The sequence below is a fragment of the Onychostruthus taczanowskii genome, unplaced genomic scaffold (genome assembly GCF_017590055.1).
Source record: "Onychostruthus taczanowskii isolate IOZ18803 unplaced genomic scaffold, ASM1759005v1 scaffold71, whole genome shotgun sequence".
Classification (NCBI taxonomy): Eukaryota; Metazoa; Chordata; class Aves; order Passeriformes; family Passeridae; genus Onychostruthus; species Onychostruthus taczanowskii.
In genome coordinates this window covers 2,983,267-3,009,474 of record NW_024504898.1, presented here as the reverse complement: position 1 = coordinate 3,009,474, position 26,208 = coordinate 2,983,267, and the positions used below count along the sequence as shown (strand labels likewise).

The 26,208-nt window shown below is 39.5% G+C and overlaps 1 protein-coding gene across 3 annotated transcripts in view; it reads left to right on the top strand.

Annotated features, from left to right (window-relative positions):
- The window catches only part of JADE3 (jade family PHD finger 3), a 62,556-nt gene that overhangs the window by 33,026 nt on the left and 3,322 nt on the right, over window positions 1-26,208 (top strand). For 2 of the 3 annotated variants that reach the window (XM_041422144.1, XM_041422145.1), the window contains exons 4-10: window positions 10,315-10,472; window positions 12,307-12,497; window positions 14,799-15,010; window positions 17,639-17,806; window positions 23,084-23,200; window positions 23,649-24,122; window positions 25,844-25,961. In XM_041422144.1, the coding sequence (XP_041278078.1) occupies window positions 10,315-10,472; window positions 12,307-12,497; window positions 14,799-15,010; window positions 17,639-17,806; window positions 23,084-23,200; window positions 23,649-24,122; window positions 25,844-25,961 (1,438 nt within the window). Of the gene's footprint in view, window positions 1-10,314; window positions 10,473-11,359; window positions 11,479-12,306; window positions 12,498-14,798; window positions 15,011-17,638; window positions 17,807-23,083; window positions 23,201-23,648; window positions 24,123-25,843; window positions 25,962-26,208 lie in introns of those variants that run through there. The other variant, XM_041422146.1, reaches the window with a different exon arrangement.

Below are 26,208 nucleotides of genomic sequence, written 5' to 3'. Positions count from 1 at the left end.
TGGTGAGTCCTTTTGTCACCTGTCAAATTCTCTGTGAACCCTTATTTTCCTCACTGTGTATTATAGGAACTTTGATATTTGATGGACCACAATGACTTATGGCATTTGCAGATGGCAGCACGTAGCCTGTTCTTTACCTGGAATTTTAATACCATTTTGAAATTGGCAAAAGCTGGTATGGTGTTACAGTTCGAGAGCATAGCACTCAAAGTGGTACATATGTATGTGTTCAGGAAGGATATACTGTCTTTCTGCTTCAGGATGAAACAGTAGGACACTTAAGTGGATAGGATATTTATATGCAGTGTTTGCTGCTTTGTTACTCTTGGCTTTTTACTGTCAATGTAGCTTTTTTGTTTACTCTTCCATCTCCACCTGTTAGAACCACAACACTTACCTTCACTGTCACGGGACCTGTACTGACCTATTTAATAAATTGGCATTCATGCACAATCCACTGCCCAAAGCCATCCTGTCAACCATGCCATTGGTAGCCCCTCTAAGTGGAAGATTTGTTGGCTGCCTTCTCCAGATTTTATGCTTGTTTTCTTAAGGTCTGAAGTCAGATACTAACTGCAAATTGGAGAAATATTTCTTGTTGCTCATTCCCCTTACTTGTTGTCACATTACCTCTGAATGAGTCCTCCAGAATTTTAGTATAACTGCTGAAAAAAGACTGACAAACCCCACTTTATTTCTGTGGAATTCAAAGCTATTTACTATACCAGCAGCTTTTTACCTGAGTGGTTACTGCTGTGCAAGGTTGTGTGAAATATGTAGGTTGTGCTCCTATAGCTTAAGCTATTCAGCAAACATGCTTCATGCTTCTTTTCTAAATGCTGCTAACTAGGTGGGTTTGGTGTGGTAAGAACACTGTAAATGATACAGAATGTGTCATTTCTTTGGAAGCTTAATTCTGATTGCAAGTCAATTCAAGAAGACTCAATTCTAAAAGAAAATGCAAACAAGTTTAAAAAATGGGCTAGAACTAGCTAGCTAGTTTTATTTTTATTGTTTTATTTGCAGCTACCAAGAAGGTTAAGAAAAACTCACTAAACTTTTTGCCTTTAAGATGTTGTTATGAGGATTATGGTTCTGTAAGAATTTAAATCTTAAAGCAGCTTGTGGCTACTGAGGTCTTTTAAGTGTTGCTCATGTGTGCCTAGGCAGTAGCTTTGTTACCAGTCAAGCTGTGCAAATGGGAGCTGAAGCACATATATTGCCAGGCTTGTTGCTGTTTCAGATACACGTTGGTGCTAGTCCCTTACCAATCCCTTCTTTCTGCCCAGCCGTCCAGTTTTATTCTTGTATCTCTTCATCTTAGGGATTGCCCTATTACAGCCTTCTTTGAGTTTGCTCCATTTTTCCTCAATGTGCATATGTACATCAAAACAATAATTATGAAGATGTGGTCCAGCTATGTAGCATGCAAGTTTTCTGTTTACCTAACTTCTAGGAATTAAAACGAGCAGTGTTTTCAGTTCCTCCTTTTCAGATCATCTTTGCTGCCTTTTACCAGTTCTGAGGCAAAATCTTGATTCCTTTAATGCTTGAAATATGAAACTTTGAAGAACAAAATCTGGAATATGCACTTGAAATTTAAGAAGTCTATTTCATAATGTAATCCTTCTAGTAATACTGGAATCTCTTTGTCATATTTGACTTAAGATTCTGCTCCTGGGGGGAAAGAAAGAAGAAAACAAAAAAAAGAAAGAAATCCCAAACTTTAGAACATATCCTCTTTGGAAGGAGTTTCCTGAGTATAATATTTAAAAGATCCCTGAAACAAATAAAGTTATCCTGGAAAGGGAGTGGAAGGGAAGGTGACAGTAGTACTGTACCTCTTGTACACAGGACTTTTTTGGCTATTGTTTGTGTTTTGCGTTTGTTCTGCTAGAAGCAAACGCTCCTCTAGCTCCTTTAAAAGCATATGCTGGGAAGTGTAGTATACAAAATGCTTTTGTCAGCAGAGCATTGAAATTGATTATTTATGCATCAAGTGGTGACAGGGAAGCAAAGCAAATACTGAAAAGGGACCCCACTACACATCTAATATCTATTAGATAGAAATTTAAATTTTCAGGCTGACAGCATCTCTTTAGCAAGGCCTCTCTGTAACAAGTTTGCATTGCTCTCCTTTCATTCACCTCTGCTTGCCAGGCAGCAGGCTGTTTCTTGAGTTAGTGATGCAGAAAATCTAGAAGGTCAAAGCTATAAATAGTTGTTTGGGAATATTTTTGTTCATGGTCTTCATACATTAAATTTTTTTTATGCCAGTAAGCCTTGGTTTTTCAGATAAATTGCATATGAATACATATGCTTTCTTCCCCTTTCTCTGCCATCAACAGCCCAACCTGAGTACCTGGGTTCTCTCCAAACAAAAGCTTGGGTTTGGTGCTCCAATAAGCAAGTAGTGAGTATATGTCCAGTTCAGGACTTACCTAAATATGCTGGTGTCCTCTGAGGTTGCCTGTAAAAAGTGATGACTGGCTGCATCTGAGGACTGCTTGAATTGCCTTCCAGGTGCTTTAGAATCCAGGTGGGTTTGGGAATGGCCTCAGTGGAGCCAGGTCATCTGGTCTTACTGCCAGGCGAAGAGGTGTTGTGTAACAGTGCAGATGTCAAAGCCCATTTCCAGAGCCTGTATCAAACCAGCAGGGATGGATTGATTGATTGATTTGTTACTGGGTTGGACCTGGTTTCAACTTACTCCAGTCTCCTCCTTGGAGAAGAAGATGAGAACAAGGGAAGCCTGTAATGATTTTTCTTCAGACTGTGGAGCTTCTGTAGGTAACGTCAAAAGCGGGGCTGTGTCTCTTTCTCGCTGTTCACCTTCTGGATTACGGTCTATCACAAACTACTGAAATGGTGGCTTAAAAATTCTTTTATCCAATTAGCTTTACCATTTACTGTGAATAAATAAGCTGTGTTGATGTTAGAGGCACACCAGTAATTCAAAGTCATAGCTGGTTTGGACTTTTATGATGATGTTGGCCACATACCATTTGTGGTGTTGCCCCTCAGTGGATTTAAACGTAGACAGGAGGGACTCACAACCTTCTGCAGTAGGCTGTGTGGGATCAGCAGGGTAGGAGACATTTGGATGTCTGGCTCAGCATGAAGCCTGTATTTGGCAGTTTCCTGTCTCCATGAAAGCTGAGGCAGAAAATGATGGCAGAGTAGTGGGAATAATTTTTGCAGGGAAAATGCATTAGCTGGACTGGCCTGTGTGACTGACCATGTCTTTTCCCTTGTGCTTGTGGGGTCACAAAAGAGCCTAAGAGATCTTTATGACACTCAAATTTATGTATATGTTTTTTCAATCCTGTCTCCTCCTTGAAAGTGCAAAGAAGTTAAGTTAGTGTTGTGCTTTTTTTTTAAACCCTTTCCATATAACATGGTAATATTTTACTTCTCTTTGCAAATAGGGTTTCGAATCTCACAGCAGGAGAATTTTTTTAATCGCTCATTGCTGATTGTGACAGCTGTATTATCATGTACAATGCAACTTACCTTCCAAAAGTAAATGGTCTGCATTCATTACTTGGGTACATGAAACTCTTTTTAGTGGCATTCAACTGCCACATAAATCGTAGGTCTTGATCCTGAGACTGTAAGACTGTAAGACTAGACTCTTGGCAGCAAATGGACTCTTTTTGCAGTTTTAAAGTGCTTTATTTTGTTCTGTGAGTGAATGGGCAACATGGTTAAACTATATTGCTTTGCATGCACCATGTGTAATAAGAAACTGCCACTTTTATGTGCATGCTAACCTTAAAAAATTCTGAATTATCTGGGACATGTACAGGCTTCCCAAGACCTCTGGCAAGCATGTGTTATCCATGAGCTACTTTTTAGCCTGGTTGGGTTAGTTGATTTAAAAAAATATGTAAGGCTGGAGGTGCAAACTCATCAGTTACTTCTATGATTTTTTTTTTCCCCTTTGTGATACTGTCTCAAGCTATTTGAACTCTTTAGGAAGAGGTGGCCCAAATGCAGAAAGGTGTGGAAGAGCTTACTTGTGAAAAGGCTGAGCTGTTTTACCTTTGAAGTGAATGAACAGGCATAACAGTAAAGCATGAATGGGTTGGAAACAGCAGAACTGGAGTGCTTCAGTCCTGCCTGTCCTTGTGATAGAAGAACTGGACAGAAAAGGCAGCCGTGAGCATTGAAAAATGAGGCCAAAACTTAGAAAATCTGTAGCAATTAAAAGGATATCCTTTTCATGCAATTAGGCTGGGAAGCTCATCTGCTACAGGAGGTGGTTGAGACTCAGAATTAAACAAGATTAAAAAAGGAATTGGACAGATGATAACAAGTACAGATTTTTAAAAATATCTGTATAAATTAATGCCACTTTAAAAACTGATTGTTAGGATTAACCCCAAAATCCAAAGCTTATGTCTGATTAGCAACCAGAAGGAAACTTGACATGTTCTTGCACATTCTTGTGGCTCATGAGATACTGTCAGAGACATGATGTTAGGTAGCATTGATTTAGTATCCAATTTCCTGGCTTTTCCTATACATGCTTGTAAAAGGAGGCTAGGAAGAGTCATGGCTACTTAAATGAAAATTACAATATGTAATTTACTTGGGTCCTGGATAATTCATTAAGCTAGTTTTAGGGAATAAGGGGTTTTAACATTAGGATTTACTGCCTTGCTTGTCCAAATTGTGTGGATGTTTGAAAACTACAGATTTAATTCTACATATATTCCTGACTACCACAGCATTTTTAACATTTTAAGTTTCTCAGTCTAGTTGGTATATGTGCCTGGAGCTGTAGCTTCATTTCCATTTGAAATTTATGTTGCCTTTTATTTACTTTGCTGCCAAAAAAAACCTAACCAACCAAAAGCCAAAGCAAACCTGCCTTAAGTTTCTACACGTCTCTGTAAGGTAAGTTTCTTAGTTCAGCAACTTCCTGCCCAGGTTGCAATGTATTAAGAGGTAAAATTCTACCTTTCCAGGATAAGCTCACCAAGTTTGTTCTTGGAGCTTCATCCCCTGTAAATGGGGAGTCTTTTGCATATACTGTCAAACACCCATACAAAGATAAAGTATGCTCAGATACTATTGACTGTATTACACTTGTAATAAGTAACATTAGAATTTAAATTTTGTTTTATTATTTATGAGGTGATTTTAGGTGTAAACCTGCTGCTTTGTAAGTGTGTTTGCTGAGGGCCTGTATTTGAGAGCTACAATAGTAGAGTAAGCCTTAATGCTTGGGGGTGCTTGTGGGAATAAAAGTTACTAGATCCTTTCAAAGGAGAATAAAGAAAGATTATTTTACCCTCAACACGATGGAAAAACTCGTGTGTAATTTACATTTCACATAAAGTCAAGTGTTTGACAATAGAATTTCAAACTTGGCCTTCGAGATGGATTGGGAGGGACACCAAAAATCTGGGAAAATGCTGGATGTTGTCTGGTTAGAGACGATGCTGGCCCTCATTCCGTGCTGTTTGCTGTAAAAGATCTAATGTACTTTTGCAGGGAAGACAGGACATAGTAGTTCCCTCCTGCTTTTTAAAAAATCATAGCTCTGTGTTTCTGTGCAATGCATCTTCTGACTCCCCAAGAGATGGTTGTGAACTGAAAAGCCTGAGCTGCGGAATTCTGCTGGGTGCAGGGGAAGCCTCGTGACTGAAGCAGTTACATGCAATCCAGCATTAAGTGGGCTTTGATTGTAACAAGAGCAGTTAATCCATAATTTACCTGAGCCTTGGAGGTGTGGTTCCCAGTCATGGCATAGATGCCTGTGACAAGCGACTTAATTGTGTTGGGAGTTTGTAAGCAGTTGATCAGAGTGCCTGAAAGCATGGAGAGTGTCACAAGAAGTATTGGCTTACATTTCGTTTTTAAGAGATGACACAATCCATTTATTTTTCCTCACACATATGCATTTGGGCAAGACATGGTGAATGAGCAGTGGCATCAGTCGGCTTCGGTAGTAGCTTACAGAGGGGTATTGGAAAAGGTATTTCACTCTGTTTTTTCTTTTCTTAATGTGATTTTAAGTTTCCAGTGGTCATGAACAGAAGGTGCTTGGCAGTCTGTGCAGATCTGATATTTGAATTGTTCATCAAAGATGGGGTTTGTAGAAGGCCATTTTTTTGTCAAGACCATTCTCTGTTTTCAGTGCTAGTATTTTACTGTGAGTCTCTATAGCATTACTTATATTCTTCCTGATATCTTTAATGGATAAGGATACTTCATACAAAATCATATTCTTTGTTTCAGAGCCTGATTTATTTAGAGTAAGCACAACAGGGTTCAGTGAGGAAGATCATATATTGCATTTCCATAGAGTGCTCGCAGAAGGAGTTTGGGTTTAAATCATAGAAGGCTTTTGGTGAAGTATTTTAAAATAAATTCTGAGAGGTTAATTTTTCTTGGACATACTCTTCTAAGATAATTTCCAAATAGGACTCAGAAGTCTGAAAAACAAATATAATGTGCAAACTATATCTTTGCTATCATTGTTTCTTGGTGTATTAGTGCTTTGGGGGAGCAAAGCATCCATATTTCTCAAGACTTTTTGTAGAATTTAGCTTTTAAAGGTTTTATAGATGGCAGTGGGTCTGCAGAGCTGAGCTCTTTTTATGTGTCTCATCCTCTGTCAGGGAGGAGGTATGCAATAAAAAATAAACAAGCCACAAAACCAAAAAGACTGGGGGGGAGCATAACTGGGACAGGTGACTCAAACTGACCAAAGGGATGTTCCACACCATAGAATTGTTTTATAAACTGGGGGAGTTACCCAGAAAGGGAGCTGATCTGGGTTTGGGAAGCAGGGTCTGGAGCTGGTCAGTGGGTGGTGAGCAGTTGTATTGTGCATCACTTGTTTGAGTTTTTCCTTTATATTATCATTAGTGTTACTATTATTTACCATTATTATTGTATTTCAATTTATTTTCAATTATTAAACTGTTCTTATCTCAACATACAAGTTTTACTTTGATTCTACTCCCCATTCCACCAGGTTTGGGGGGGAAGACAGGGGAGGAGGAGTTGAGCAAGTGGCTGAGTAGTGTTTAATTTCCAGCTGGGCTTAAAACCACAACATGACTAAAGAACAAGGTCTTTTGTTCCAGATTTAAGCCCCATTTCTAAAGCATGAAATATGTAATAGATGTTCTCAATGAAATGGTAATGATTAGGTTGAGACAATGATGACATAAACAGACACATTTCATTGATGTAATTTACTCAAAGTGCTGTACTGCTTGTGGTTGAAGCTAAAAATTTCCGGCAGCAAAACGAAATTTTAAGTTCAGACCAAGCAGTCTGACCATGGTAAGGCTAAAACTCATTTGTACTTTTGTGCTCTCTTTGCTAAAAATTATTTTTAATAAATCTCACTGTCACACAGTAACTACTGTGGAATGCTCTGAGTGGTGGGGAGTTTCCCACTTCTGTGTGGCTCTGGGAGCTGCACTTGGTTATAGCTCAGCTCTGCAAGGCCTTGTTCCCTTGTGTGCTAAAGACACTTGGCCCAGGTGAGTCTGGTTGTGAGGAGTGATGTTTCTGGATGGGAATATCTTATAAGCCTAGCCTTGGCATGCTCATTTTTCAGGTATTTTCAATTTGTATGCTATTACAGGTGATGTTAAAATAAAGTTGAAGGGTTGTCCTTTATATAAGGTAAGAAGTAGAGCTACTTTGTGGTGATAGCTACTTTGGGGCTATTTTCAATTTGTATGATATTACAGGTGATGTTAAAATAAAGTTGAAGGGTTGTCCTTTATATAAGGTAAGAAGTAGAGCTACTTTGGGGTGATGGAAAGATTGACCACTCTGCTTCATGGGCTAACTGGAAATTCAGGTGGTTCTTGCCAAGAGGGGTGAGTGTGTGCTGTGGAGCAAACTAGGTGTTGTTCTCTGGACACAGTTAGTAAAGGAGCAGCATTTATTTGTTTTTCAAATAAATGTTGGAAAGAGATGGCCATGAGGAGAAGCTGGCTATCTAAACCCTGGAGGCATGTGTGCTGCTCTTTGTGTAGATGGCCTAGTTCGTAGCCTTAAGGCTGACTGCTGAAGTAGAATTTACTTGATTTGTCAGAAAACTGTTTGTGTCCCCTGAGCTTTTTTCTACAATGAAAGAAATACAGATTGAGTATCCTCATATGTTGCCCTCTGCGAGTATTTTACTGTTGTAAGACCCTGCTTTGCCACACGTGAAGAAATGAAGAATGACTTAGAGCTAAAGATTGTGATGATTCCAAGTGTCTGCAAGAAATCCTCAATTGCACTGTTAATCACAAGTATGGATAGGCAATTCTTCGGAAGTCTTAGCTGAGTTTTGGAGTCCCTTGAGGTTTCAAGAGTTATCTTCTTATTGATTAAATCTTTACCTGTACTGTAAACTGTAGAAATCTGAAGCAGAGAAATTTGTTGTGGCATGGTGATGGGGTGGTTAGTACTTACAACAGTGAGAAGAAACCCAGAATAAGTTCATGCTCCAGGGGGTTTGTGCTCTAAAAACAGAGATACAGTTCGCATACATAAGGGATGATCAGAAGACTTGCTGCTAAGCAGTGTAGTTAGAATACTGATGCCTTTAATAGCATTTTTCATCTAGTGGTTAAGAAGTAGTGGGTTTGATTGGAAATACTTCACTTTTACATTCTGTCAGTGGCTTAAAAAGTAGTTTGTAAAGCACTTACCTCAGATAAGATTTGAGAAATATATTTTCTGGTAATTAAAGCAGTCATTGCACTTCCCCTGTTTCATACTTTTCCCTTCCATTGTTCTTTGGAATTGTGCCCTGTTAGTGCTTCTCATAATTCTGGCTCTGTACCTGTAACACATAAAACTAAAATGCCTTTTAAGTGGCATAAATAATTTTACATTTTGTTTTGGTGTGTACATATAGTGCTTGAAAAAAAAAAAGGATGCTTGCAGTCTCAATGCTTTCACTCTTGACATTCAGATTTTAATACAGGCCTGTTATGTACCTGAGGAGTTCTATACAGAAGGCAGCAGTGAACAGTCTGTTCTGAACCAAGACACATTAACAGCAAATACAAGACCCTTGAATCTGTGGGTTTGAGTACCCTCGGTCAACTTGCTCTCCTGGCCACCCATATGAGATGCAGTTGTAGAACATGATGAAGTAACACTGATGTTCCAGGTCACCAGCAGCTATTTCAATACCTGTTTAGCACAGAGACTTTTTAATTAATATTTACTGGATGATTTCCAAGAACAGCTAAGAATTTTTGCAGTAGGCATAACCGGTCTGGTACTGTCAAATTGAAAAGGGTACACAAAGATATTGGGCTCTGAGATTGTTTATTACTCTTCTGGTTATAAAACTGAATTTGTAAGAAGAGAATTCAACCTGTCACAACTTACTGCAGGGATATTTTCTATTTCATTTTATGGCCCTTTGAGGATTTGGTTTCTTATTACAGTAATACAGTTAATTAGTTGCAATGTCTCCCTAAAACCAAGTCACAGTTACTGTTTGCTTTACTGAACATTAAGCTGGTGCAGTGCAGCAGTGGAGGAAAAAACCCATAGAGGATGAATATGCCCTTTATTTAAATTGCACGCACCTGTAGTTGACAGATATTGACATTAAGTAAGCTTTGAGATGACTGATAATCATGTTTACATGCTTGTAAAAACTTAACTCTCTGGAGGCAAGTGTAATGGCTGGGGATCTGCTGCCATGATTTGCTTTGTATGAGGGTGGTGTTTCATGGTATAGGTTTGTTGAAAGATACTGAGGCTTACACACAGAGCAACACAGGTCTTGTGGTCCAGCAAAGGCAGCTGTTCATCTTTGATCTCAGAGGTCCCAACCAATAAAACTTCAAGTGGTTTTAATAAATGAGCAAGTGCCTATCCATCAGTTTTGCCATGGCAACTGTTTTTAGCCCATGATGAATATGACAGTTTAAAGTAGCTGCACTGCGTGAAGGAAAAGGATATCCTTGTGTCTAAGTTAGAGTACAACCTACAGGCTGGCAATAAGCTGATTGAAAAATATGGTGAGGAGTCTTGAATAGGATGCAGGCTTCCTTTCTCCTCTCTCTGGTTACCTGTAAAAACTTTCTTCCTTCTGGTTAGCCCTTGGGCAGCAGCGTGGTTTTGAACTAGTGTCAACTTCTTATCATACTATACCTAATGCACTAAAAGATAATAATCTAGGTAGTTTCAGATTGATTTGTGTTGATACTATGTTAAAAATTACCAATGCATATGCACTGTTTCAGTGTAGGTAAGAAAAATACCTGCCACATTCTTTAACACAATGCTCTTTCTCAAATCCATCTTTGCACTCTGTGTTTCCTGCAGGTGTTCCGCAAGGATCTCATTAGTGCCATGAAACTCCCAGATTCTCACCATGTCAACCCTGACGAGTATTACGTCTTTGCGGACACATGGAAGCAAGAATGGGAGAAAGGGGTTCAGGTTCCAGCCAGTCCAGAAACTATTCCGCAGCCTTCTCTCAGGTATTGGTGATCAGACATGGATCACGTGTACAAGATGGCAACTCAGAGAAGATGGTCTCTCAAAAGCAAATTGTCTAAGTGCAGTCAGATTTTCTCTGTTGGTGTGTTTAAATCTTCAGTGTAGCAGCCTTCAGACATGTTCTTAAACCACACAAGTGCCAATTTGGAAAACATTTCTGTGGTGCTTCAGTCCAGATCTCATTCTGTCTGCACGCTGTTAGAGTATCTACATTGCGAGTGTAAAGAGATCTTTTTTCCTCAGGCACATGGTGCTGTGGATTAAAAGCTGTTTTTTATTTGAGCATGGGGAGTTGAATAAATTAAAAATAAACCCATATCTTATGCATATTACTTGAAAGGTTTCCCTACACTGCATGATGATATAGAGCACTAGACATGCAGTAATCACTGATACCTGATAAAATTGCACATTTGTTTATATAATCTAATTTTGGTTATTCTCAATGTTTTAGCTTTTTCTACCTTCTCTCACCACAGTTGGCTGTTTAACGTTATGGAAGTTCAGTGATCTCAGATTCTGACTCTCACACTGTGTTTAGGCTAGGGAAACATAGCACTGTAGTCCTGCAGCCCTTCCTGGTGGAAACAAAGCACGTTTGAACACAGAAAGGTTAATGCCAGCATGCTGTTCAAGACTAAGATAAATTAATTGTGTGGTGAAAGTGCTGAGTCAGCATAATTTAATTTCCACTGATGCTGTTGTCACTAACAAGTTATTAAAAACAAGTATATTGCAGCTCAGATCAGCAGTATTATATTGGAGGAAAAAAAAAGGACCAGAAAAAAGAAAAGCTCACAAGAGAATTAGAGGAAAAAATGAGCAGGATAAAGGGGGATGAAGAATGGCAGAAGGACATTGTTTGTGCTAACATTGATAATCCACATTGTCCAGTCAGAATTATGTGGGCTACAGCTTGACAGCTGCCTCCTCCTTCTTTGCTGCCTTATTGTCTAGAGTTTTTATATTTTCCTTGTCCTGTGGAAGGTGAGCTCCAGAAAGCATGTAGAGCTGCTCATGCATGGCACGGTTCCATTCTGTGTGTCTCTGGCTTCCTTCCTCATGTAGGGCTTTTTTGCATTGAATTCAGAGAAAGATTGAACTTTATCTAATTAAGATTATTCTTTCCATTCCAAAATCAAACCAGTTAAACACAGAGTTTTATCTCTGAAAATACTTGAAAGAAACAACAGAAGGAACACAAATCTTTTTCTCCATTGCTTCTTGGATTACTTTTCCCCTTTACATTTTTGCTTGGCATCAGATTGTTTCTTGCATAACAAAAATAATGTATTTGTAATGTGGATAAGGTGTCATTTACAAAATAAACGTTGACTGAGTATCCCAAATGGAGAGCAAGGATTTTGCCCCCCCCCCCCCCCCCCCCACACACACAGACACTACAGTAGAGTTACTACAGTAAGCTTTCATGGAAAAGCTGGTGTTTTCAAGACATCAGTTGGCAAGATTTCCTTATATCATTTAGGGAGAATATAGATTGTATTGGTTTTGTGCATAATACTTTGTGGGTTTCAGAAACAGTTGCTCTGTCATACCAGTAGCATTTGTTAAACGGAAGTCATATGGACAGGCTTACATTTTAAAAAGGGTTCTGTATATGTAGTAAACCTTAGAACATTTTGGGTGAAAAAATGACATTTACAGAATCCTGTCTCCCTAGGCTGACTATACTTGCTGGCTAGTTTAAAATCTGTGAAACCCCAGCTTTCTTTGCACTTACAGCAAATATTTTATGTCTTTCAAGGATGGGTCTTAAAAAGCTGTAAGTATTTATTTTTTTCTTTTCACTCACAGGGTTGTAGCAGAAAAGGTAAAAGAAGTACTGTATACACGACCCAGAAAATACATCCACTGTTCCAGCCAAGAACCCACAGAACCAGGTTACATCAACATTTTGGAACTAGCAGAGTCTGTGTGTCGCTATGACTTGGATGACATGGACATCTTTTGGCTCCAGGAGCTAAATGAAGAGCTTACAGAAATGGGTAATTCCACAACATGTTCTCATTTTAAAAACTGCACTTAATTTCTGCTGTTGGGGTTGTCTGCTGTATAAGGTCTCTGAAAGATTGGTGAATGAGAATTGAATGGTAATGCTAAGAGAAACAGGAGCTAAAAAAGTAATTACTTTCTTGATCTGTTAATGTTTTATGTTTTACTTGTTGTGCCTAAAAATTTCTTGATATCCAAAATCATCTGCAACTTCTGCAGAATGAGGCAGGAGAGAAAAAGCCCACACCAGGTGGAATTAATTTCAGGACTTCAAAAGTCAAAGATTTTATGTAGGGAAGGCAGATGTTTCCATTTCTTGAACTTGGAACATATCTGCAAATTCTGAGTTCTGAGGAACTTGCATGCTGGGTTCTCAACAGAGTAATTAAGTTTCACACATGTTAGCCCATTCAAAATCAGCTAAGTAAACTTTCTTTTGCCATGCAAGTTGTGGGTATAGAGATCTATGAGCAGGAGTGAGCTATGGAAAATATTGGAATTATCACTGGAATAACTGAATTGTGGTGGAATAGCCTGTGTGGCTATTCTTCCATGGGCTATTCTTCCATGGTAGGTCCTTTAGGAAGGACACATTGGCATCTCCTGCATTTGCTGTTAATAAAATAAGAAGTACCTATAGAGAAGTGATAATCGATGGCCGCATTGTCTGTAACAGCAGTGAAATAGTGGTGACTGAGATCCAGAGAGGAGTGAGGAGGGGAAGTAGTTTTTCTGGTCCTGGACTTCAGGACAGCATGTTTCTACTTAGGGTGGGATCTGGGAGGCAGCTCTGAAGGGTGGAGTTACTGAAGAGAGCTAGCAGGGCTTCAAGAACACTGTCCTCCAAGCACAAGAAAGTTCAATTATGCATTCTGAAAAATGAGTAGTTGGGAGACTGGTTTGGTGAAGGAGGGAGTTCATGACTGAGCTCCAGTGCAAAAGGATGCACATAAGTAGAAGCAGGGACAAATAACTTCCTGGGCATACAGGCATGCTGTAGGCAAAAGCTGTTAGCTTTTCAAGGGGGCAGATCTCCATCCATGGAGATTTTCAAGATATGACTCCACGTATCTGCTAAGCAGCAGCCTTTGTGGACTTCCTATTGACTCTGCTTGGAGCCCAGGCAGAGGCTGAAGCCCTCTGTAGGACCCTTCCCACCTGAATGATTCAGGAATTCATTTAATTCAGGCAATGAGAAATATTAGGGCATGGGAGAGAACACTTTAACTCTCCCTGTTTATTGTTTGTAACGAGGAATCACAATTAGTAGCCTTAGTTAAAATATTAGCCTCTGCAATTAATGTTAATGTGAATATCCCAACATCTGAAGGCCTGAGTCAATCATAAGCTGTGAACATCATGATCATTTTTGAGCAAGGATTTTGATGAGATGCAATTTGGAGATATCTTGTAGCTGTGAACATCATGGAGTTTCAGTGCATGTGCTGAAGCTGCAGGCTGAGGGCCAATCTCTTGGCAAATACTTTTAAAGTGGTCCTGCTTATGTTGAGTTTGATTAGTGGTGAGTACATATAGCATGTGTAGTGTTCACGTGAACAGAGATAGCATGGATTACAAGAGTATATTTGTCTCTTGTCTTATTTAAAAAAAAAAAAATCAGAAAAATAAAACCAGTTTTCATCATCATCATGTTTTGATCACCTCATCACAATGGACTTAGAGGTACTGGGTGGTGCAACTTTCATTACAAGATAAGAAGTATTCTTGATAAGTTTTATTTCCTAGGGCATTAGTCTACAGAAGAACACTGTGATTTTTGAATTAAAAAAAAAAAAATCAGAAAAATAAAACCAGTTTTCATCATCATCATGTTTTGATCACAATGGACTTAGAGGTACTGGGTGGTGCAACTTTCATTACAAGATAAGAAGTATTCTTGATAAGTTTTATTTCCTAGGGCATTAGTCTACAGAAGAACACACTGTGTGATTTTTGGATTTCATTAGTGTTTAGTAAAATTACAGGGGTACAGGAAGAGTTGTGTGAGAGCAGCCAGCAGTTACAGCAACTGCTGTTTTTTATGCTGCAGTGCTTTCTTCCAGGTGCAGCCTTGTGGTTTGTGTAAAATTTTTACTCAAGTAGTAGTTCTGCTTGTATTTATAAAACAATGTTATAATTAGTCTGTGAGTGAAAAATCTTGTCTATTTTTATTTTATTTTTAGATGCTGTGTCTACTGCATTAGTTGCTAGAAGTTGTCTTTTTTCTCTTCCTGCTTCTCTGACTCAGAAGCATCTGACTGTCCTCTAATTACCCTTCCCTTTCTCTGTTGTAGGATGTGGGCTCCTGGATGAAAACACGATGGAAAAGACAATTGAAGTGCTGGAGCGGCACTGTCATGAGAACATGAATCACGCCATCGAGACCGAGGAGGGGCTGGGTATCGAATACGATGAGGACGTCATCTGTGATGTGTGCCGGTCCCCGGACAGCGAAGATGGGAATGACATGGTGTTCTGTGACAAGTGTAACATTTGTGTCCATCAGGTTAGTGCCTGCGGAAACGTTGACACTCTCCTGTGGTTTAAGTTTACCCAGGCAAATGTGGAATTAGAATGGAAGTTAAATGCTAAGTGGAGGACTTTGCGGTTTTCAGGCAATCAGAAAGTACTAGGGCATGGGAGAGAACACTTTAACTCTCCGTTTATTGCTTGTAACAAGGAATCACAATTACTAGCCACACATATGAAGGGTGGTGCGATACTGAGGTGAATTTTTGGACTATAACAATTGCAGTAGATTAAGTGGCCTAGCATAGTTTCTAAGTGGACAGCTACAGTCTAGCAGGAATGCAAAGTGTGTTTTTGGGACATGCAAGTATTTCCTCTGTGACTGTAAATAATTGTTCCCCCTATTACTAAATCTGCTTTTGAAGATAAACAGGACAGGAAATAACTGGCTGGCCTGTTTGTGAGAAATCTAAAGATCATTTGTTTCAGAGCTTTTTTTTTTTTTCCTTTACTGACTACTTATTTAGTCAGACGTAGACTGCCCAAATTTAGCCATCTGGAATGGTATGTAGGCACTTAATAGAGTGATCTTTTTCAGAAACCATCAGCACCTGCAAAAACCATGGTCTCAGTCTGAATGGTGCTCATGTTTGTAGTGTTTCAGATGCAGTCAAGACTTTACACTGCCTGAGCTCAGCATAGTCAGGTAAAGATATCCTTATAATCAGAAAAGGGATGTGAATCCTGTAGTTTTTGTGCATCCTGTTCTGGAAGAGAATTTTGCTACAATTTAAAAAGGGACCAAGAAAGTTATTTTTTCTTTAAATGCATTTTTGTACTGATTGCAAGTAATATTTGGAGAACATATCTGACTGAAAAAAGATCTGTCACCTCCCTGCTTACAGTGGGCTGGCTTCCAGCCTGGCTGCTTTCCTGACCTGAGTCCCCGTGTGAAGCAGCCTGTGAGCCCGAGTTGGCAGTAAGGTGGCCAGTGACAGTAACATGGCTGGCAGCTGGGCTGCCTGCTCCAGTCCTTGCTTCTCCCTGTTAAGGAGTAATGATGGATTTGCAGTCAAAGGCTCATGGTTGTCTCCTGACAGCTGAGCTTGAGTTGATGGTCTGCTGCCTCCTTGCCCCTCACTCTTCCCTGTGCTGGATCTGCCTGAAACAAACTGGAGTGTCTGGGCTAGAGTGAATCCTATCTATAACAGGGCTAGAGCAAATCCTAACTATAACAACAACTTGTTTCATTTTTAATCTGGATCATTTTGGTTCAACAAGTAGTCTCAGGTCTGTTTGTCATCGCAAGTTTGGAGGTGGAGGGGAGGAGGAGTGTGAGAAAATTCCTCCTTCGTTGGTACCCTGTTCTGCTGGCTCAAACACATTGTGAAATTACTGTTTTAGTAGTCTAGGCATCCTTTGCTTATCAGTTAAAATTAGAAAATAGTTTCAGTCAATTTCCAACACCCTAGATATGATCTTAAATGTAATGCCACTTCTGGTCTAGTAACAGAAAGAATTCTGGTGGGAATATACCACAGAGGGGGAAAAGAACACTTGTAAAATTTGGATTGCAGCTCCCCCTGTTGGGCTTTTACAGGAGTTGTCATATGAAAAAAACCCATTTAGGTTAGTCAGTCCTGCCACATTAAATTCAGGGAAGTCCCCCTCCCTACAACCTTGACATAAATGTGCAGTGTTTTATGATATTGTTTAATATTAATTACTGAAATCTTATAAGCAGAAGTCTGGGAAGGCAAGTGTGGGAATTTTGTACTAGATTTAATCTGAAAGAGTGTTTTCAACTATTGATCCCATTCTTTTGAGTCTTCTAATGTTATCATTACCAGAGATAGTGTTAGAAATCATGAGATTTCCTGTGATATCCACCCTGTTGATAAGTTTTATTTGGAGTGGTTGAGTGAAATTAGACCTTGGTGGCAGCCAGTGATTTCAGATACGCTCATCTTCATGGAGGTAGGGGGGATGTGTATGTACAGCAGGATCCACCATTGGCTCCATTAAGAACCACAAGGAATCGGAACTGGAAACTAAACTATTTATTTTACTTTTTTATTTTAATTCTCAAACCTAGCAAAACTTAAGAAATCTCTTGTTTTCCATGTGGTTAAGTACAATACTTGGGAAATAGGTGTAAACCCCAGCATCTTATAATTTGTTGCAATATTATATAACTATTTAAAGAAAAGTTCACAGAACTGTAACCCCAAACATTGCAGGAAATGATTTTCAGTCAAACATCTCACATCCCTATCCCTAAATAGAATTATGTTAGAGCATTACATTTTTAGCAGTAGGAAATTGTGATTTTAGAAAGTATTAGATACAAAATCTAATTTAAAGGAATATACATGTTTACTTCAGAAGTTTAAAAGTCACTAAAGGCAAAGGTGAAGGTTTGTAACGCTAGTGCTGTTGTGCAGTCCCAGTGGATATGTTTTATAACTAGGTGTAAAAACTATTGCTTTTTGAGGCTGTTTGTCCTTGGATTAATTGACTCATTTTAAGGTAAAGAAATCACAGAAAGATTAAGTGAAAGCCAGATTGTGCCTTTACTTTTTGAAAGCTTTGCTCTGTGTGATTATGAATGCTTGTGTGTGAAATAATTTCAGCACAATTATTCCAATACCTCTTTTTCTCCAAGGCTTGCTATGGAATCTTAAAAGTACCTGAAGGGAGCTGGCTGTGTCGCACCTGTGTCCTGGGAATACATCCTCAGTGCCTCCTCTGTCCTAAAAGAGGAGGTGCCATGAAAGCTACCAGGACAGGGACCAAGTGGGCACATGTGAGCTGTGCTCTTTGGATTCCAGAGGTAAAACCATAATTTCTCTCCTGTCTTTCTCTTCTTGTTCCATCCTCTGCCTTTTTGCATTCTCATGATTTTTATCTCCATGTTATATACACTTTATAAGTAAAGGCTTTTTTGATTTATCTGTGCATAACATATATGGAGAGTTTCATAATGAAGTTTTACACTTCCTCCTCCATTTTCAATAAAGTTTAGCATCACAGTGTAGTTCTATAAAACAGAAAGTTCTGTTAGGTATAGATGGAGTTTGTGTTTAATTTTGCACTTGGGATATTTGTGTTTTGTTTCTGGTAAGATTCACAAATCCATTATGGTGGGTGGTTTAATGTGAGACAGTAGCCAGATCTGTCAGCACCATAAAATCAAGGATACAGTGTTTTCTGAGTGTTCTGCTCCCAAGTGCAGACAGGTGTGATGTGTGCACAGCTTTGAGGAAGATGTTAAGATTTTGGTTTGGTTTAATTTGACTTAGTAACCGGATATAATGTGTAATTCTTAGCTGTCTCAGGCATATATATATCTGCTTCTTAAGGAGATTATCTTTGCAGCTGCACTTTTCCTTTCAGGCCTACTTGTAGTTTCTGTTATCTCTTTTCATCTTTAAGGAGGGAGGAGTTGAGGAAAAAACCCAAAAATATTTATTTTTTAAAAAAATCACTTTACTCCTGTGCTTATGAAGTGTCTTACCTGGAAGCTCTCCTGGCTCTGAGCTGACTGATTTTTCTAAGAGATCTGTTCTGCATGTGGTTGCTTTGCTGTTCTCATCAGCAGAAGAGGAACGGTGAGGTTTGGGAATGTGGTGGTGGCTGGGCAGGAAGCTCACCGTGACTTCCTGCCTGCCTATCTCCCTCTGGCTGAGGAAGAGAAGTTACTGGGGGACACCCAGGGTGGGAAAGCTTGAATCCAGTTGTTTCCACAGCCCATTCAATGATTCCAGGTTTTGGACACCTCCTCCTCTCAACACCAATGCCAAATGTGTCAGGCATGCTGAAGAGGTGGCACATGCCTGCAGGCATGGGAAATGCCTCTTGGATCTATTTGTAAAATAATTCAGTTACCAGAGAAGCCAGGAAAACCCTTGGTAAATCTCTACTAAAATGGCAGGTCAGTTCTTGTCTGGAGTGGCCTTCTGTGCTGCAGGGGGCAAGAAAGACAGAGTTTGAAAACCCAGGGATGGATGCTTTCGTGGAGAATGTGTATTATCGTGTATCTGTTTTTTTTCTTCCAAGATACTAGCATGCTGGAGCTCCCTAAAAGAAACATTAATTATAAAGTCACTGGTATTTCTTCTTGTGGCCCTAACAAAGTGAAGCAAGGCAGGAAGCAGGGAGGAAGGGGCTGTAAACATCTGTGTCTTGTGGCAAAAGGCTCAAAGAGGCTTCATGAGTCACCAAGTGTAGTCTAGCACTGTTGCAGTCAATTGTGCCAGGTGTTCTGCATTAATTCATTCAGCACTTGTCTTAAAATCTTTCTTCTTCCCTGCCTTTCTTGGGAGTTAATGCTGTTTAAAGGCTTTATTTTTGCTCCCTTGAGTGATTGGGACAATTGAAGGTTTTTACTTTCCAAAGCGTACTCATAGATTTATATCCTCTTTTTCTTCTGCCTTTGCTTTGCTTTAGCGTAAATATGTGGTCTATTTCATGTTTTTTTAAAAGGTGTTCTTCTAAATTAAAAAAAAAAAAAGATCAAAAAAGGAAACACTGATACCAGAAAACCTGTATGGAGTGTTTTGAAATTCAAGGTTGCTCTGCCTTAGATAACCTAGTACAGGTGTGTCTTCTGCCAGTCAGTGTGGTATTAGCTGAAGCAGAAAGTGATTACACCCCCCCTCGGCTGTAGAGGAAAGATAGAATTTGCTGTTGTGAGTGGCTGTGCTCAAGCCACTGGGCTGCCCTTCCCAACCACTGATGCAGGTCCTTGTGTCCTGGTGCAGCTGCTGGTGGCACAGTTAGCAGGGAAGCAGAGGACAGCAGCGTGGTTGATCGTGTGCATAGCAGATAATAGGCTTCAACAACCCATTGTCTTCACTCTCTCCCACTGCTAGAACTTCTTCAGAGTATAGCAGTCAAGATGTAACCTGATGCAAAGTGAAGAAATGGAGAAAATGACTACATGTTATGGCAGATGGATCATTTCTGCCTTGGAATGGGAGTTCTTGGGGGATGAAAAAGGTTGGCTTCTGCTCTCTGGATCCCTTGTGAGCAGCAAAGTTCAAACAGACTTTGCCTTGCGTCCTCTCTGCAGAAACATGCAGGTGGCACAAGGCCAGTATAAATAAATTGCACCTGACCCTTTAAGTGCCTCTTTGTGCTTTTACAAAGTGGGGTAATATCAACAGTCAGCATTACAAGCTGAATGAACAGTATTTCCAATATAAATGTTTCCTGACATTATGAGTCTCCTCTGGGGAAGGAGCAGGGAGAATATTTAAGGGGGCAGAAAGGGACAGGGAAGAGGTCTGTGTCAATTCCCAGCTTCTGCTGGGAAGCCCAGTGGAAAGCTGATATTACTCAGTCTCCAGAAAAAAGTCACTGTAGATTCTGGTTAGTTTTTGAAAGGAATATAGACAACCTGACACATTAATACAATCCCTTAATTCCTAAGGGAAGTCTTGTCTCTCAGCGTAGGGGTAACAATCTTTGTACAATATTGTTTCAGAAATACCTGTGCAACTTGTAACCAGCTGTTCTGAGCATGGTCAAGTTAGGTTCATGAAAGTGTCCTTCCTTTTGGAAGCAAAAAAGCTACATTTGATCGTACTGAAGAGCACTGACCATGATTTTGTTGAACTACTCAGGCATTCCAGGGACAGTCTTGTCGCTTTTCCCAAATTTATAGGAATGCCACAAGAGGTTTGAATTATTAGTCACATCTGTCTCATGAGTGCATCATGTATTGCCTGACTCTTCTTTAAAACCTGAACCTTCTGAAGCATCTCAGTGTCTTCCTAATGAAGACTTGTGGAAATGCCATGCAGCTGGTTGACCTCAGTATATTCCAGAAGATGTAGGCTTGCACTTGGCAGATCAGAGAAAGAAGTACTGTAACAAACATTATCTTATTTGAGTCCATTTATGTCATTAATTCATGAACTATTGGTCAACTTTTTTTTTCTAATGTGGAAATGATGAACCAAGTAATCTCTTGCAAAGCTGTTCTTTCCACCTACTTAAATGATGGAGAGAGTAGCAAAAATATTCTGAGCATAGCAACTGTGGCTTAGCACTGCTATCTTTGCATAAGTCTACCTCACTGAGGAGGTCTGCTGAAGGAAGGCTTTTCATCCTTAGGGATTAAACAGGTTTTAAAATTAATATGTGCATCACATGATTGATGATGTACCTCCAAAGAGAAGCTAAAAAATTCAGCTTTGTCTACTGGCTCTTGTAAAGTTGCCAATTTAATTATCACATGTTAAACTAATTCATCCAACCCAGATTTTCCCGGGTGTCTCTTACTGTCGATTTAATCTATGAAAATTACTATAAAGTAGTGCTCTTAAAGTTTTCTAGAAAAACAAAATAATTGTTGTTCACATCTCACCCTTAACTGCTTTTTTTAGCCATCGGCTTTCTTCTGGCCTCACAGTGCCGCAGAGCATGACCTAGGAACCTCCTTTCTCTGAGTTCTTATATTTGACCCCTTTGAGAAGAAGCCCATATTCCCACCACAGGAAATGCAGGTCTGCTCTATTCAGATGAATTGTTTTTAGGAAGTATAGAGTATCACCATAGTATCAGCATTGTGATTTTGGTTCAGCCAGGTAGCCCTCCAAGGCACACAACTGCTGAATTCAAGAAGTGTTGTAGAAGTGTCAAAATCCAAGCTTTTGGAGACTGGTGTTTTTGGGGCAGTTATCCCACTGAAATATTCTGTTGTGTGCCATTCTCATACTGGCCCAGTTCTGCATGTTAGTCATTCAGAGCTGGCCAAGTTTTTGTTTCTGTGCTTGGATAAATCCTGTCAGGAGTGGCTTAGGGATGCCTACAGATATAGATATATCTGTTTTGGTTCCCAAATCATAGAGGAAAGTCCTCATTTCCCTATACAGACAACAGGCAACTGAGAAACTTCTATCACAATGGATATGTGGGAGTTTATAGAACAAAGAATAGGAAAAACTATTTTGTCTATATATGGAGGGGGTTTTTTCCTTTCTTTTATTAATATCTATAATCTGGTCTACTAGAGACAAATTGATCATCCAGACTAAGTCTGTGAAAACTAGCATAAGACCATATGTCCTGCTTTGTAATAAGAGTTTTTTTCTCAAAAGTTGTTTTTTTTCTCAAATTATATTTGATACAATCCATAGTTAGGAAGGAGTATTAGGATTATCTCTTGTGGTGGGAGTGCTCAGTGGAGAGGTAGAGCTGGGAAGCAAGGCTTTTCCTGGCTGCTGACTGATAGATCTGGTTCTGTCCCAAGTATTAGTTGATAGAAGTAGATACTGTAGCCGATCTAGTGATTTTATAGAATGGACTTTTCAGGGAAGTGTTTTGTTCTGAGGGGCTTGTATTTTGGCATTTTTTAAGTTAGACCTGTGAAAGCAGCACAGAGGTGAAAAAAAACCAAAACCATGAGGGAATGGAAATAAACTTAGAGTAACACTTGCTGCAGTCTCTCAACTAGTAGTGGTTTAGGAATGGTATTCCCCAATTTAGTGTTCCCACTGAAGCACTTCAGAACATGCACCACTCCCTCCTTCCTTGCACCAGGCTGGAGAGGGGATTTGGAGGCACAAACGGTAAGGATCATGGATCGAGAAAAGAATTATTTATTGGAAGCAGCAAGTGAAATAAGAAAAACAAAGAAAAACGAACTGTAAGAACTACAATATCAGTAACAGAGCCAGTGCTACCCTACCACTGGCTTCACACCACAGTTACCTGACCAGAAGAGAACTCTTTCCCCTACTCTCAGAAAATGATGGGAGCTGGTATAAAGCTCTGGGTCCTAGCCATGCTCCCTCTTGGCTACTGCAGAAATTAACCCTGTCATGGCTGCAATCAGAACGTTGGTTCATAATAAGGGTGTGCTGTAGGTGGCTCAAATGTTTTGAATAATTGTGACTTTGAGTCACCAGGTTAAACTGATAGTATTCCACACTATTGTCTGTGTGTGAGATCTTTTGGGGTCCCTTTCTGAGAAGTATGAGTACATGGAGATCTTGCTGGAAGAGAAACGAATGGATGGCTTTCTTCTTCTGATATAAATGGAGAGCTTGGCTTGTTTTTCCCTTTGATAACTGTTTTCTGCGCTGCTGTTTTTTCTTTACAGGTTAGTATTGCTTGCCCAGAAAGGATGGAGCCAATCACAAAGGTGTCTCACATTCCACCAAGTCGATGGGCTCTAGTGTGTAGTTTATGCAAACTGAAAACTGGTGCTTGCATTCAGGTACGTACTTGTCCCATAGTGACTCTGCAGGGGTGAATCTGTCAGAAGGGCAATTTTGGTTTTGTATTTGTTCTTCCTGTGTTCAGAGATGCTTTACAATGGAGTTGTCTGTTGGACAGATGTCTGCTTCATAGCCATTTGCTATCAAATTAGTTGACTAGACAGAAGAATTAGTCTGTGTTGCCATCTTTTGAGTAAGGCTGCGGTGTTTAAGAGCCACTACTGTCTGTATCAAAGGTGAACAGAAAACTTTCACTGAACTCTCTGCAAACAAGAAAATCCTATATTGGGTAATACCAACTTCAGAGGGGTCAGTATTTTTAAGAATGTGTAGGAAATTGGTTTTGGTGGGGATGGGTTTTCATGTAGTTGAGGTAGTTATGTCCTTATTTTTCTAGTTTGCTGTTACTGTTAGTAAATGAGGCTTTTTGTTTTATTTTGTCTGCAGTGCTCTGTGAAAAGCTGCATCACTGCCTTTCATGTCACCTGTGCCTTTGAGCATAGTTTAGAGATGAAGACTATCCTGGATGATGGGGATGAGGTCAAGTTCAAGTCGTACTGTCTAAAGCACAGCAAGAACAAACAGAATTCGCTGCCTGAAGTTGAGGAGCATCCCAAGAGTGTGCCAGAGCAGAAGCAAACAGAGAGTGAGAAAACGAGCCTCCGAGCCCAAAAACTCCGAGAGCTGGAAGAAGAGTTTTACTCACTAGTGAAAGTGGAGGATGTTGCAGCAGAGCTGGGCCTTCCTAAACTTGCTGTAGACTTTATCTACAATTACTGGAAATTAAAGAGAAAAAGTAACTTTAACAAACCATTGTTTCCTCCCAAGGAGGATGAAGAAAATGGCTTGGTGCAGCCAAAAGAAGATAGCATACATACTCGCATGAGGATGTTCATGCATTTAAGGCAGGACCTAGAGAGGGTAAGAATTAACTTGTAAAGTTTTGAAAAACTATTTGCAGGTGAGCAAGGTCTTTCTTTGTGGATGAAAGTGAGAATGAGGAAAGCAAAGTGAGATGATTTGAAAAATAATAATGAAAAAAAATAAAAACTAAGGCCTTCAGCACCAGTCTTTTGATATGCTGCACTGTCTGATGCAGAGACTTTAGGGAGCTGCCTCTCTCAGTCCAGTGGAAAATCCAAGATGAAAGCAGTGCTTCCTGACTTGCTTAAAGGTTATTCCTTTATGTATTTAAAGATGCATATTTCTATGCACAATGGACATATTTGGTAATTGACTCTATGACTTCAGTTTCAGTTGAGTAAGTGTTTAAAAAAATGAAGAAACTTATTTGACCCGCTGTAGTAGTAGTTAGTGGTGCAAATTAAATGAGAAAAAATGTTACTTTTATTAAACAAAAAATAAGAGTAAGGCTTGTTACCACTGCCCGTTAGGTTGGCCTGTTGGGTAGGAGTCACCTGCAATTTTCAAATGCTTAGAGGTAGGTAGTGAATGTATAAAAGGTAATATAATAAAATAGATGTGATGAGGAGAGAAGTAAAAGCAGAAGAGAGGTAATAGGGAAGCAATATTGGGAAGAGAACAACGTGAAGATACAGGAAGATTGTTGGAGCCAAAATTTGCACTTATCAGTGTAACTGTTGTCTTTAATCTATCATAATCAATCCCAGATACTTTCCAGGACTGCTTTAAATATGGAAGCTGACTTTGAGAAAAAATATAGAACCCATAATATGCCTCAGATGGTGGGTCGGTATTTGGGGGTGGGGATTTTTCAAAAGACCATGTAAGCTTTTTGTTTGATAAATGTTTGGTTTGCACCAAAAAGTGTTGAAATTTATATATTTATTCTGAGTAGAGGTGATTCATAGTTTGAAATGCCTGTTTTCAAGTTTCTGAACTTCTTCAGAAAGATTTTCCACAAGATTTTCTATTCTGTTATATCTTGGGATAAATAGAAGTTTGGGAATCTTGGAATTTTGTTTCTAGGTAAAGAGATTCCAGTTCTGAACCGATGGAACTAAGTGCTGGGGAAAGTATGTTTGTCAGATACCTTTCAAGCAGCCCCTACGTTGTTTCTGTGTTTCAAAAGCACTTTTAGGTGTTTATCAAGAACTTCCAGTGTCTCTTTTTACTCTATTGCCTTAGGTGGAAATTTTGCTATTAACTCAAACAAGTAGAATTATGTGGAACTGAATCAGAATGGTTTGGGCTGGAAAGGACTTTAAAGACCCTCTAGTTCCTGCACTCCTGACATGGACAGGGACACCTTCCACGAGACCAGGTTGCTCAAAGGCACATCCACACTTCAGAGATGGGGCCTCCACAACTTCTCTGGGCAACCTGTTGCAGTGTCTCACTGTTAACAATGTCTTCCTGATGCCCAGTGTAAACTTACCCTCCTTCAGTTCAAAAACATTACATCTTTTTCTATCACTACAGGCTCTGGTCTCTGTCTTTCTTAGAATCCTTTTTAATATAAGGAAAAACTGCAGTGAGATCTCTCCAGAGCCTTCTTTTTTCCAGGCTGAACTTTTATTTTTTTTAATAGTTAGGTACGTTCAGTAATATTCACAAGAACTTCACCAAGGGATTTTGCATGTAATGTTGGATAGTCTTTTAAAACTATGTCTGGGTTTATTTTCTTATTGCCTTTTAAGTCTTCTGTTACTCTTCCATAGGTAAGAAATCTCTGCTACATGGTAAGCAGGAGGGAGAAACTGAAGTTGTCCCACAGTAAAGTACATGAACAGGTCTTCAACTTGCAAGTCCAACTCATTAACCAGGAAATTGCTGCAGGTAATCACATAAATGTAAAATATTTATAAAACCTGTCTGTATTTAAACTAAAGCAGTGTATTCTCTTTATCTTCCTGGTTAGTGCTTTTAACATGTAAAAATGCCTTTAAGAATCAAAGTAGCAACACAGAAAGAACTCTGTAATCGTTTAAAATATTTAGTTGAATATTTCTTTACTTTATGGCTGTTTCTGGTATATGCCTATTGCTTACCACTGTGGCGTCCAGATAGCAGAAGTGAGCCGGTG